Genomic DNA, 13,928 nt, shown 5'->3' on the forward strand with positions numbered 1-13,928 from the left:
AGACAGGGAGACACAGGATCGGAAGCAGGCTCCGGGCCGTCAGCACAGAGCCCGACGCGGGACTCGAACCCACGGACCGCGAGATCACGACCTGAGCCGAAGTCGGACGCCCAACCCGCCGAGCCACACCGGCGCTGCATAGTGGCCCCTATCATTTTAAGTGCTCAGCGACAAAATGAACGACGTGAGGCCTTCGTGGGGGGGGGGGTGGGCTCCAGAAGCAGATCCAGCGGTGGAATCCAGGGCGAAGAGTTTACTTGGAGAAAGCACTGAGGAGCCACCACAAGCCAAGTGAGGGATTGCGGGAGGGGAGGGAAGGTGGCCAGGAAAGCTGTGCCACCAAGGAGGTTGCCCCTGGGGGCCGCCGGGGAGGCGGCCTGGACCCTGTGCCTCGGTTTCCTCATCTGTCTCTGCACGACAGCTTGGGCCTGCCCTGCGCCTGAGAGAGGGCCCTCGAGCTACGAGACGCGGGTGCTGGCAGCTAGAGGAGGTGCCGCCGTGCGCCCCGGGGGCGAGGACCCAGGGATGTGGGTGGGGTCCGGACGGCAGGTGCTGCCAGGCGCCCGTCTCTGCGTGGATGAGCGCGGAAGATGTGACGTGGAGAGAGCAAGTTGCTGCAAGCACGTCCTTTATGGAAATGTTGTAAACGCACGCAGAGCCCCGTTCTCCATGGCTCGTCCGTCCACGTGTGCGTGGTCGGCGGGCAGGGGGCACGCGAGGGAATGAGGAGCCCGGATCCAGGACGGGGGCGGGGGCGGTGCCTGGCGGCGAGGGCAGGTGCACAGTGGCTCACCCTCTCTCCATGACGCTTCATCTCTTCCCGCTTCCATGTGTGATACTCACATGGCACACGGATACGGCGCACGAATGTTGAGGACACGCCGATGCGGCTTCGTGTACACGCGTTGGCCTGTGAAGCCACCTTTCAGATCAAGAAGTAGAACCTTTCTAGCACCTCCCAGGGCTCCCTCGTGCCCCTTGCCAGTCTGCCCCTTTCCCAGACTTGATGCATTTCTTTTAGAAAATGGCTTAAAGAGGGGCGCCTGGGCGGCTCAGTCGGTTGAGCGTCCAACTTCGGCCCAGGTCATGATCTCGCGGTCCATGAGTTCGAGCCCCACGTCGGGCTCTGTGCTGACGGCTCGGAGCCTGGAGCCTGCTTCTGATTCTGTGTCTCCCTCTCTCTCTGCCCCTCCCCCATTCATGTTCTGTCTCTCTCTGTCTCAAAAATAAATAAACGTTAAAAAAAATTATAAAAAAAAATTAAAAAAAAGAGTCAGACACGTAATTGACTTAGCCACCCTGGCACCCTGACGATGTAATTTGAAAAGTCAGTGATGAAACATATACAGCACCAACGGGATTTTTCAGCATCAATGGATTTTATCATAGGTAGCTCAACTTCACTCTAGATCTGATAGTTATACCTACACCTTCTAAAACTGTTATTGATGATAACAGATAATACTATTTACCGTGCAACAAATACTGTTCATAATATTAACTCATTTAATAAATTCTTTCCATTTTCATGTGGAGATGTGTTATTACTTTAAAGAGTGCACTGGGGTGCCTGGGTGGCTCAGCCGGTTAAGCGTCCGACTTCGGCTCAGGTCACGATCTCGCGGTTCGTGAGTTCGAGCCCCACGTCGGGCTCTGGGCTGATGGCTCAGAGCCTGGAGCCTGCTGCGGATTCTGCGTCTCCCTCTCTCTCTGCTCCTTCCTCGCTCATGCTCTGTCTCTCTCTGTCTCAAAAATAAATAAAGGTTAAAAAAAAATTAAAAAAAAAAAAAAGGCCTAAAGGAAGTTTGGGATAATGCTAAGATGTGCCAAATCTGGGTTTGTGGCTGTTGGTTAGTATTTTTCTCCGGTGTTTTTCTACATCCTCTAGATACCGTCATCGTCATCGTCATCAAAAAAGCAGAGGGGTGTTTGGTTAGACGTGGGGGCAGGGGCCCGGGCAGCAGTGTGGCATGGGTGTAGCATGGACAAAGGTCGCGGGGCCACAGCAGAGGCTCAGGCCGCCCTGGGAATCCTGAGAATGGCCTTGTCCCTAAGGGAGGTTCCCAAGACATGGCTGCTTTCGGCTGCATTTCCAGAACTGTCGAGGCTTGGACAAGGAGTCGCCCCCGAGGGTCCCCTGCAACCACCCAGCCTGCCACAGAGGGCATTGGCACGGCCTGGAAAAGCCGATCGTGCCTTGGGCAGCAAGGGCTGGGCCCGGAGCCCCTGCCCACCCATTCTTTCCGGGTCACCAGCTGCCCATTGTGCCCCTCACACGGGCCTGTTTGCGGCAACTCTGTGGGTGGCCCAAGCCTCTCATTGTCCCAGCACAATGGTGGTGGCTTTGCTTGTGTGAAGAAACCAGGACAGGAAGCCCGATCTAGGCCAGCGCTCCCAGCTTCCTGCTGTCCCCCGGCTGTGCTGGGCCAGCATGCCTTTGTCTCCCTCCAGTCTCAGGAGGCTGGAGGCTGGCCTTCCCAGCAGCGGCGTTGCCCTGCTGAAATATCCCCTCGGAGCTCCTGTCCCCTGTCCCTGTTGTCCTTTAAAAGGGAAGGCCAACAGGCTTCTAACAGGCTACCAAGTGGCTCGAGTTGAGGCTCCTGCTGTGTGTCAGACACACTCCATCCCTTCCTTTGATTTTTGAGTGCTTGCTGTGTGCCAGGCGCTCCTCTCAGCCCCTGAGATACAGCTGGGTCAAGAGAGGCAAGCTCCCGGGGCACCTGGGTGGCTCAGTGGGTTGAGCGTCCGACTTCGGCTCAGATCATGATCTCACCGCTCGAGAGTCTGAGCCCCGCGTCGGGCTCTGTGCTGACAGCTCAGAGCCTGGAGCCTGCTTGGGATTCTGTGTCTCCCTCTTTCTCCGCCCCTCCCCTGCTCATGCTCTGTGTCTCGCTCTCTCTCAAAATAAGTAAACATTAAATTAAAAAAGAGAGAGAGAGAGAGAGAGGCAAGCTCCCTGAGGGCAGCTCACTTAATCCTATTATATTCTAAAAGGTAGGACAGTATTGCTATGATCCCCAGTAGTAAACTGAGACTCAGAGAGGGTAATGCATTTTCCTGAGGTTACACGGCAGGAAGGCTTTTTTTTTTTTTCCAATATATGAAATTTATTGTCAAATTGGTTTCCATACAACACCCAGTGCTCATCCCAAAAGGTGCCCTCCTCAATACCCATCCCCCACCCTCCCCTCCCTCCCACCCCCCATCAACCCTCAGTTTGTTCTCAGTTTTTAAGAGTCTCTTATGCTTTGGCTCTCTCCCACTCTAACCTCTTTTTTTCTTTTTCCTTCCCCTCCCCCATGGTCTTCTGTTAAGTTTCTCAGGATCCACATAAGAGTGAAACCATATGGTATCTGTCTTTCTCTGTATGGCTTATTTCACTTAGCATCACACTCTCCAGTTCCATCCACGTTGCTACAAAGGGCCATATTTCATTCTTTCTCATTGTCAAGTAATATTCCATTATGTATGTAAACCACAATTTCTTTATCCATTCATCAGTTGATGGACATTTAGGCTCTTTCCATAATTTGGCTATTGTTGAGAGTGCTGCTATAAACATTGGGGTACAAGTGCCCCTATGCATCAGTACTCCTGGCAGGAAGGTTTAAACCCAAACTGTCAGTTTCCAAGCCTGACCTCCATTGTTGGATTGCGGTAAAGGTTTCATCCCAGCCATAGTCCTTTCTGATCTTGGCCCTTGCCTTAGGAGCTGGTGTAGATGACCTCACCTCACTCTTTTCATCTGTCATATGGGCTTTTAATGTAAGATGGAAAGGTGGGAAGTGTATGAAGACAGGAGGGCTTCTTAGAGGAGGTGACATTTGGCCTAAGGCCTGATGGATGAGAAGGAGCTGGCCCATGGCAGAGCTGGAGAGAAGATCCTGGTAGCAGGAACTGTATGTGCAAAGGTCCTGAGGCAGGAATGTCTCCTGGCGGGGGGAACAAACAGAATGGTAGTGGGGCTGAAGATTATCTAGGTGTGGGGTGATGGAGTGCTGGAAGGTGTGGTCAGAGAGATTAACTAGGACGAGATCATGGGGGTTTTATGGGCTGCGGAAGGACCTTTGTTTTAAAAATTTTTTTTAACGTTTATTTATTTTTGAGACAGAGAGAGACAGAGCATGAACGGGGGAGGGGCAGAGAGAGGGAGACACAGAATCAGAAGCAGGCTCCAGGCTCCGAGCCATCAGCCCAGAGCCCGACGCGGGGCTTGAACTCACGGATCGCGAGATCGTGACCTGAGCTGAAGTCGGACGCTCAACCAACTGCGCCACCCAGGCGCCCCAGGACATTTGTTTCAAAGTGTAGCGGGAAGCCAGGGAGAATTTTAAGCTGCGGATTGATATCTGATTTACTTATTTAATAGGATCCCTCCGGCTGTGTGTGGAGAAAGGACTTTGGGGACAGTGAGGGGGAACAAGGAGGAGGTGATGGATGTGGGGAGAAGACGTTGGATTTTTTAGTGCCTGTTGAAGGTGAAGCTGAAGGCATTTGCCGATGGACAAAAGGTGGGGGGGGGTCCCAGGGAAAGAGAGGGGTCGAGGGTGACTGGGACAACTGGGGGGTTTTCACTGGAGCCCTTGGTAGGCACAGGTGCTGTTGATCAGGCTGGGAGGAGAGCTTGGGTGGTGTGGGTTTGGAGGGGGGCTCGGGAATTAGGTTCCGGACGCCCCCAGGTACCCAGGCCGAGCTGTCCAGTCTTCAGGGGAGTCCAGGCTGGGGATGTAAACGTGCTGGGAGGACTGGGTGAGGCTGCCTTGCTGTGTGTCCCCGACTTTCCTCTCTGTGACCGGCTGTGTGAGCCACCAGTGCACCACCTCCCGGGAGACCCGAGCCTGCCGGTGGCCAGGGCCCTGCGACAGCCACTGATGTCCCTCGGGTGATGGAAACGGGTCTCACAGCCGTCTGTGGAAGGCCAGCCTCCCCTGTGCCTGCCTGCCCCTGCTGTCCTCTATCCTGGGTGTCCCTTCCATCTCCCGCCGCTCGGAGCCCTCCCCGGGCAAGCATGGTCACGCAACACGCACTCTTGATTAACCCGCAGCCGGCTTCTGCGGTGGGGACACGGTGCCGTCACCCAGGCCTCACTCGCAGAGTCGCCACTCTGTAATCAGCTGTGGCAGGAAGGGCAGCTGGCAGGCCACCCCAGCTCATCGTGGCCCTGTGGCCGTGACAGCACTGTGAAGTCATTTCCTCAGGGGATGTCACATGGCTGTTGCCGGGTCAGCCTGGGTCCAAGTCCCAGAGTGGGGCCGACCAGGCAGAGTTTGCCGTGAGGGGACTGGCCTCGGTATCCCCAGGTGTGTCGGCCACCCCCCGCCCCTCCTTCAGGTCCGTCCCCCGCCACCCCACCCACACCGGGGCCACGCTGCCGTCATTTCTCATCGGCATGGCTGCGCCCCTCCGTTCTGGTGCCCCCACTTTCACGTTTGACTCCTAAAACCCGGTTCCCCACGAAAGCCACCGATATTTTGCCAAGATTTAAAAACGGAGAGACTTTGCCTTAAAAATCTTACTTTCTGGCTTCTGTTGAAAACAGATCCCAGAACACCTGGCGGTGCTGGGCCCGCCGCCTTCCCACCTGACCACGCTTGGAAGGGAGACGCGGCCGTCCCCTCCGATGGGACGTGCTTGCCAGCTCCCCACAGTCCCCGACGCTCCCCTGCCTTCGTCGTCTGTCACATCACAGGGGAGAGAAGTGATTTCTCTATTCTGAGCCCCTGAGAAAAGTGGCAGAATGGCTCTGCTCTGTCCAAACATCAGGGTTCCGGGCAGCTGTAGAAGAGAACGAGGATGCTGTCCGTGTAGGGATATGAAGGATCTCTGGACAGTACTAAGTGGAAAAGCAGGTGCAGCACGTCCTAGAGATGCTGCTGTGTTTTGGTGTGAAAAAAGGAGAAAAGTCAGAATACGTGTATGTGTGGGGCGCCTGGGCGGCTCAGTCGGTTAAGCTTCCGACTTCGGCTCAGGTCATGATCTCACAGTTCATGGGTTCGAGCCCCGTGTTGGGCTCTGTGCTGACAGCTCAGAGCCTGGAGCCTGCTTCGGATTCTGTGTCTCCCTCTCTCTCTACCCCTCCCCTGCTCATGTTCTGTCTCTCTGTCTCTCAGAAATAAATAAACATTAAAAAAAAAAAAAGAATACATGTACGTGTGTGTGTATCTGTGAGTATTTGTGTTTGTTGCTTTTGCATAAAGATTCTCTGGAAGGTTATGGAAGACACTTGTAGTTGTGGTTCCTGTGCGGGGGATGGGGAGGAACTCGATGCCTTAGGGCTCAGTGTGTAGGAGAAGAGACTTGTCGTATTTTTGACTTTTTATATTTTCGACTCTCGAACCATGTGAATGTGTTATGATTTAGAAGTTAAATTTTTTTTAAGTTTATTTATTTTGACAGAGAGAGAGAGAGAGAAAGAGAGGGAGACAGTGGGAGGGGCAGAGGTGGGGGGGAGAGAGAGAATCCCAAGCAGGCTCCACACTGTGAGCGCAGAGCCCGACGTGGGGCCCGAATTCATGAACCTGTGAGATCGTGACCTGAGCCGAAATCAAGAGTCAGAGGCATAACTGACTGAGCCACCCAGGAGCCCCTGGAAGTTAAATTTTTGAGAAAGGGGGAAAAAGAGAAAGGGAAATGAATTACAGTTTTAGAGGGAGAGCGATGGGTGAGGAAGCAGATGGGGGTGCGTCTCTCTGAGGGCAGGCTTTGCGGGTGCGTCTGCACAGGGCCTGGTGTGCGAGATGCTCAGTAAACGTTTGTGGACCGAATGGGGGTGAGGGATGTTCCTGTGTGTTTTTTAACACAGAAGCCGGGGAGGTTTTTCCTTACTCCCCACCCAAGTTCCTGGACCGTGGTACCTCCCGTGTCCTAGGTGGCGTTTGAACGTGTCACCCTCCTTTCAGGCCACCGCGGGGAGATCAGAGGCCTGGGTGCTCACCTCTCCCTGCTTCTCTTCCCCCAGGCATTCCTGCATCGCATCCGGCAGAACGTGGCGGACTCCGTGGAGAAGGGCCTCACGGAAGAGAACGTCAAGGTGTGGATCGCTGGGCCAGCCGCTCTGCCGCTGTGTGCCTTGCTCACCACGGCCATCCTGTCCTCCAGTCTTCTCTGTGCCAGGCCTCCTGGCGTGGAGCCAGCAGAAAATCCCTTCCCGAGCGCCCCTGGGAGCCTGGCCCCTCCAGCTGCCCTCTCGGCGGCCCTGGCCCGTGCCCCTGCACCGGGCGTTGAGTGTCGAGGCAGAGCGGTTGAGCGATTGGGGCCGGCCTTCGTCTTGGCTGTGGCTGTGGAGTGTTTCGCGAGGACGTCCATAGGCCCTCTGTGTGCATGGCAGAGGCCCCTGCACTCGCCAGGCCTGGCTTTCCAGTGTGACCTCACCCTCTGGGAGGCTGCCTTTAGTTCTTGGGGCTCCAGGGGCCTGGTCCGGGGGAGAGGGGAGACAGCGTGGGGTGGGTGTCAGAGGCGGCCGACCTGGGTAGCACGTGAGGGACTTGGTCAGACAGGATGTTCTCCCCACATGTGTCGGCTAGTCTGGACAGCAGCCTTGCAGTTGATAATTCTGAGCTCAGTGTTTCGGGTAAAAAGCCGAGGCTTTAGATGCAAAGAGATGTTCAGGGTCACTGCATGGCCGGTCCCCGACGGTGCTGGGATTTCGGCATTTTATGCATGCGTGCGTTCATTCATTTATTCACTCCTTCATTCAGCAAATATTTACTGAGGACCTGCTGTTTGTTTGTCACATGTATTTATCACAGTCTGTTTCTTTATTGCGATTCAAAAATTATGATAATTTTAAATTGTAACTTATTTCAGTCTTTAAAAGATTATTTTTTTGTGAGGTATATAACTCACATGCAGTAAGGGTGCATCCTCTGTGTCGGACGTGATGCAGTTTCACGTATGAACACGTCTATGTAACCATGATCCAAATGAAGACAGAGCATTTCCTGCCCCAGCAGGCTCCTGTGTCCCCCTGCCAGTAAATGCCCACTCCCCAAAGGTAACCATCGATTAGTTTTGTCTTTTTTAAATTTTTTTTATTAAAAAAAATTTTTTTTAACATTTATTCAGTTTTGAGAGACAGAGAGAGACAGAGCATGAGCAGGGGAGGGGCAGAGAGAGAGGGAGACACAGAATCTGAACAGGCTCCAGGCTCTGAGCTGTCAGCACAGAGCCCGACGCGGGACTCTAACTCACGGGCTGTGAGATCATGACCTGAGCCGAAGTCAGACGCTTAACTGACTGAGCCACCCGGGCGCCCCTCAATTAGTTTTTTTTTAATGTTTTATTTATTTTTGAGAGAGAGAGGAGAGCGTGAGTGGGGGAGGGGCGGAGAGAGAGAGGGAGCGAGAATCCCAAGCAGGCTCCACCCTGACAGCACTGAGCCCAACGTGGGGCTAGAACTTACGAACTGTGAGATCATGACCTGAGCCGAAGTCGGATGCTCAACGGACTGAGCCACCAGGTGCCCCAGTTATTGATTAGTTTTGCACTTTTATACAAAAGTGAGCTTTTTCACGTCTGGTATCTTTTCTCACTGTTACGTGTGTGAGGTTTGCCCATGTTGTCATGCATAGCTACGATCCGGTCTTTTTCATTGCTGGGTAGTAATCCATAGTGCGAGTGTCCCATAATTTACCATCCATTCCCCTGTGGATGGATATTTGAGTTATTTCCAGTTTGGGGCTTTTATGACCACACAGGCTGTCATTTCTTTTGGGTACACACTCGGGAGACAGATGTTCATTTTGAAATTTACAGCCATCCCTTGAGGTGAGTGTAGTACATAGTGTGATCTGTATCTATCATATCTGTCCTCAACGTAAGCGGATCCAACCGTGTGCACTGGACAAGATGGGAGGGAGAAAAATAACCAAATAGTGCAGGTGATTCTTCCAGCCACCTCACATGACTAGTGTGTCCTCCAGGGCTAGGTGGAGGAGGAAGGGCAGAGACTGAGGAATGGTCTCCAGCCCAGCCTTCCCTGCCCACCCTCAGGCCATCTCCCTCTGTAGACTTTCTGGTACATTCCAAAGGTCCGTGGGGTTGGTCTTCATTCCTTGAGGTCTGGACTCGCCTGTCACCTTCTCAGCAGGGCTGTCCATGGCCCTCTGTCCCACCCTGGGACTCTCTTCCTGTTTTCCTTTTGTCTTTAGTGCTTCTTACCCCCTAGAAAACTCTGTTTTTTTGTTTTTGTTTTTTTAAATAGGCTTCACGCCCAGCATGGAGCCCAACGTAGAGCTTGAACTCAAGACCCTGAGATCAAGACCTGAGCTGAGATCAAGAGTTGGACGCTTGGGGCGCCTGGGTGGCTCAGTTGGACGGCCACTTCGGCTCAGGTTACGATCTTGCGGTCCGTGGGTTCGAGCCCCGCGTCAGGCTCCGTGCTGACAGCTCAGAGCCTGGAGCCTGTTTCAGATTCTGTGTCTCCCTCTCTCTCTGCCCCTCCCCCACTCACACTCTGTTTCTCTCTCTCTCAAAAATAAATAAACATTAGAAAAAAAAAAAAAAAGGAGTTGGATGCTTAACCAACTGAGCCACCCAGGTACCCCCTGGACGGTTAAGCATCCGACTTCTGCTCAGGTCATGATCTCACGGTTCGTGAGTTTGAGCCCCTCGTTGGGCTTTTCTGCTGTCACCACAGAGCCCCCTTCAGATCCTTTGTCTCTGCTCTCTTTGCCCTTCCTCCCCTCATGCTGTCTCTCTCTCTGAAAAAAAAAAAAAAAAAAAAAAAAAAAACAACAACATTAAAAAACAAACACTTGTTTTGGTTCTTTGTTTGTTGCCTGTCCCCTTCCATTAGAATGTCACCTCCATGAAGGCAGGCACATGTCTGTTCCCTGCCGTATCCCTGATGGCCTCTAACAGTGCCTGGCACACAGTAGGTGCTCAGTCAGTCAGTATTTGCTGAATGAATGAATAAAAACCCCAGAGGGAACCACAAACCAGTCGTAACACTGGTTACCCCTGCTGTGGGCCCCAATAGGATGGGTGGGAGGAGGGACTTCTCGCTGGATTCATTTTACTGTGTTTTAGTTTTTGAAACATCTGAGGACCTTCTTCAAAATTAAATTAAAAAAAATGTACCTCTTTTCAAAAAAAATTTTTTTTAATGTTTATTTTTCACAGAGAGAGAGAGAGAGAGAGGGAGAGAGAGGGAGAGAGAGACAGAGCATGAGCAGGGGAGGGGCAGAGAGAGGGGAGACAGAGAATCCAAAGCCGGCTCCAGGCTGCGAGCTGTCAGCACAGAGCCTGACGCGGGGCTCGAACTCATAAACTGCAAGATCATGACCTGAGCTGAAGTCGGACGCTCAACCGACTGAGCCACCCAGGCCCCCTCACCTCTTTTTTTTTTTTTTTTTTTTTAAGGGAAAGAGGATTTATGCAGTTCAAAAGGACCTTAAGTAGATGAAAGTCTTCTTAATTCTTAGTTCTCCTTCCCAGAGGTCCCTGCAGTGACCAGCTTGACTCTTCACTCAGATAGGCTCTGCTTTCGTTCCCCTGGGGAGGAATGGCTTTTTTCTTTTTTTTTTTTCCTTTTGAAACACAGACGGGCCCATGCTGGAGTCTTGTTTGCAACCATGATTCCCCCCCCCCCCCCCCAACTTAACAATATATATTAAGGGTCATTCCAGGATTACGTGTCCATATATACAGATCTGCAGATTCTTCTTACGGACTGCATAGTATTTCAGTATGTAGAATTTACTTAATTATAATCAGGCCAGTTGATCCAGCTATCTGATGAGTCCCCCCTTTGGCCATTTGCCTTTTCCCCAGATTTTTGCTATTGCCGACAAGGCTGCAGTGTGTCCTTGGCTCTCCACCAGGCTCTTCACCTTGGCATTATTAACACTTTGGGCCGGATAATTCTTAGCTGTGATGGGCTTTTCCCGTGTATTGTGTTTAATAGCATCCCTAGCGTCTACCTATGAGATGCTGGTAACATCCCTTCCCCACAGTTTGTGATGACCACAAATGTCCCTAGACATTGGGACATTGTCCCACAAATGTCCCCTGGGGGGCCAAATTGTCCCTGGTCGGAGACAACTGATTGCCAGTTAAATCCTAAAATGTAGAATTGCTGGGTCAGGTTGTATGTGCATTTCAAACTCTGTAGATTCATTCAGGGGCAAAGGCAGCCTTATGTATTGTTTGTGAAAGTTTAGACAGCATATTGAAAAAAGATTTTCTTTAATGTTTATTTTTGAGAGAGAGCGGTGGGGGGAGGGGCAGAGAGAGAGGGAGACACAGAATCGGAAGCAGGCTCCAGGCTCCGAGCTGTCGGCACAGAGTCCGACACGGGGCTCGAACTCACGGACCGTGAGATCGTGACCTGAGCCGAAGCCGGACGCTTAACTGGCTGAGCCACGCAGGCACTCCTATGCATATTTTGAACATCCTTCCCTATTGTATTTTCTTTGGCCACATCACGTGATGGGTGCACGGAAGGACCCTCATCGTTTTAAAAATCAAGGCTTCATGGGGGCGCCTGGGTGGCGCGGTCGGTTAAGCGTCCGACTTCAGCCGGGTCACGATCTCGCGGTCCGGGAGTTCGAGCCCCGCGTCGGGCTCTGGGCTGACGGCTCGGAGCCTGGAGCCTGCTTCCGGTTCTGTGTCTCCCTCTCTCTCTGCCCCTCCCCCGTTCGTGCTCTGTCTCTCTCTGTCCCCAAAATAAATAAAAAACGTTGAAAAAAAAATTAAAAAAAAAAAAAGAAAAGCCCGAAATCTTGGGGCGCCCGGGGGGCTCCGTCGGTTAAGCGTCCGACTTCAGCCGGGTCACGATCTCGCGGTCCGGGAGTTCGAGCCCCGCGTCGGGCTCTGGGCTGATGGCTCGGAGCCTGGAGCCTGTTTCCGGTTCTGTGTCTCCCTCTCTCTCTGCCCCTCCCCCGTTCATGCTCTGTCTCTCTCTGTCCCCAAAATAAATAAAAAACGTTGAAAAAAAAATTAAAAAAAAAAAAAGAAAAGCCCGAAATCTTGGGGCGCCCGGGGGGCTCCGTCGGTTAAGCGTCCGACTTCAGCCGGGTCACGATCTCGCGGTCCGGGAGTTCGAGCCCCGCGTCGGGCTCTGGGCTGATGGCTCGGAGCCTGGAGCCTGTTTCCGGTTCTGTGTCTCCCTCTCTCTCTGCCCCTCCCCGTTCATGCTCTGTCTCTCTCTGTCCCCAAAATAAATAAAAAACGTTGAAAAAAAAATTAAAAAAAAAAAAAGAAAAGCCCGAAATCTTGGGGCGCCTGGGGGGCTCCGTCGGTTAAGCGTCCGACTTCAGCCGGGTCACGATCTCGCGGTCCGGGAGTTCGAGCCCCGCGTCGGGCTCTGGGCTGACGGCTCAGAGCCTGGAGCCTGCTTCCGGTTCTGTGTCTCCCTCTCTCTCTGCCCCTCCCCCGTTCATGCTCTGTCTCTCTCTGTCCCCAAAATAAATAAAAAACGTTGAAAAAAAAATTAAAAAAAAAAAAGAAAAGCCCGAAATCTTGGGGCGCCCGGGGGGCTCCGTCGGTTAAGCGTCCGACTTCAGCCGGGTCACGATCTCGCGGTCCGGGAGTTCGAGCCCCGCGTCGGGCTCTGGGCTGACGGCTCGGAGCCTGGAGCCTGCTTCCGGTTCTGTGTCTCCCTCTCTCTCTGCCCCTCCCCCGTTCGTGCTCTGCCTCTCTCTGTCCCCAAAATAAATAAAAAACGTTGAAAAAAAAATTAAAAAAAAAAAAAAGAAAAGCCCGAAATCTTGGGGCGCCCGGGGGGCTCCGTCGGTTAAGCGTCCGACTTCAGCCGGGTCACGATCTCGCGGTCCGTGGGTTCGAGCCCCGCGTCGGGCTCTGGGCTGATGGCTCAGAGCCTGGAGCCTGCTTCCGGTTCTGTGTCTCCCTCTCTCTCTGCCCCTCCCCCGTTCGTGCTCTGCCTCTCTCTGTCCCCAAAATAAATAAAAAACGTTGAAAAAAAAATTAAAAAAAAAAAAAGAAAAGCCCGAAATCTTGGGGCGCCCGGGGGGCTCCGTCGGTTAAGCGTCCGACTTCAGCCGGGTCACGATCTCGCGGTCCGGGAGTTCGAGCCCCGCGTCGGGCTCTGGGCTGACGGCTCGGAGCCTGGAGCCTGCTTCCGGTTCTGTGTCTCCCTCTCTCTCTGCCCCTCCCCCGTTCGTGCTCTGCCTCTCTCTGTCCCACAAATGAATAAACGTTAAAAAAAAAAAAAATTAAAAATCAAGGATTCTGATCCAACATGCTGGTTGTCGACCATGATGGAAATTGTGACCAATGTCTTAATATCTGGTTCCCTGCATGCTGAGTGTGAACCTCCCTTCTGCTGCTTAGTGGACTGCGTGACCTTGAGAATATTAATTTATTTTGGGTCCCCGTTCTTCATCTATAAATGGGGGATGACGGTAGTTTCTGCCTCATGGAGTCACACAGAAAATTCGATGCCGTAAGTGCACGTAAGGTTCGTAGCACAGGATTAGGCATGAATAAATGCTGGCAGTATTTTGTTGTAGTTATTTTCGTGAGTGGCTAAACTGGCTGCAGTGTACCAGTGTGCCTGTTGCATCATATTCTCGTCTACACTGGGGGTTATGCATGTTCTCATGCTTGATCTTGCTCTCCCTCTGTGCCTTGATTAACTCTATCCTCGGGCCTCGCTTTTCCTCACAGATCCTGTTCTCGAACATCGAAGACATCTTGGAAGTCCACAAGGATTTCTTGGCTGCCTTGGAGTATTGTTTACATCCCGAGCCTCAGTCTCAGCATGAACTTGGGAACGTGTTTTTAAAATTCGTGAGTACGGTGCCCCAGCCCCTGTTGGAGCCTGTAGCTTTGGGGGAGTGGGCTCTTTCCCCAGCCTCCTCTGCAGGCCTGTCTGGGACACCGAGAGGCAGGTGGCAGGCAGGCCCAGCCTCTGCCCACAGGAACGGGGGAAGCCGTTCGGTCCCTGCAGATTAGTGCTGTTTTTA

General features: G+C 52.8%; 1 protein-coding gene across 1 annotated transcript in view; it reads left to right on the forward strand.

Annotated features, from left to right (window-relative positions):
- The window catches only part of PREX1 (phosphatidylinositol-3,4,5-trisphosphate dependent Rac exchange factor 1), a 128,599-nt gene that overhangs the window by 72,055 nt on the left and 42,616 nt on the right, over nucleotides 1–13,928 (forward strand). The window contains exons 2-3 of the mRNA XM_030309094.1: nucleotides 6,959–7,030; nucleotides 13,630–13,752. Coding sequence (XP_030164954.1) covers nucleotides 6,959–7,030; nucleotides 13,630–13,752 — 195 coding nt within the window. The remainder of the gene's footprint in view (nucleotides 1–6,958; nucleotides 7,031–13,629; nucleotides 13,753–13,928) is intronic.

Source organism: Lynx canadensis, chromosome A3, assembly GCF_007474595.2.
Source record: "Lynx canadensis isolate LIC74 chromosome A3, mLynCan4.pri.v2, whole genome shotgun sequence".
NCBI classification, from domain to species: domain Eukaryota; kingdom Metazoa; phylum Chordata; class Mammalia; order Carnivora; family Felidae; genus Lynx; species Lynx canadensis.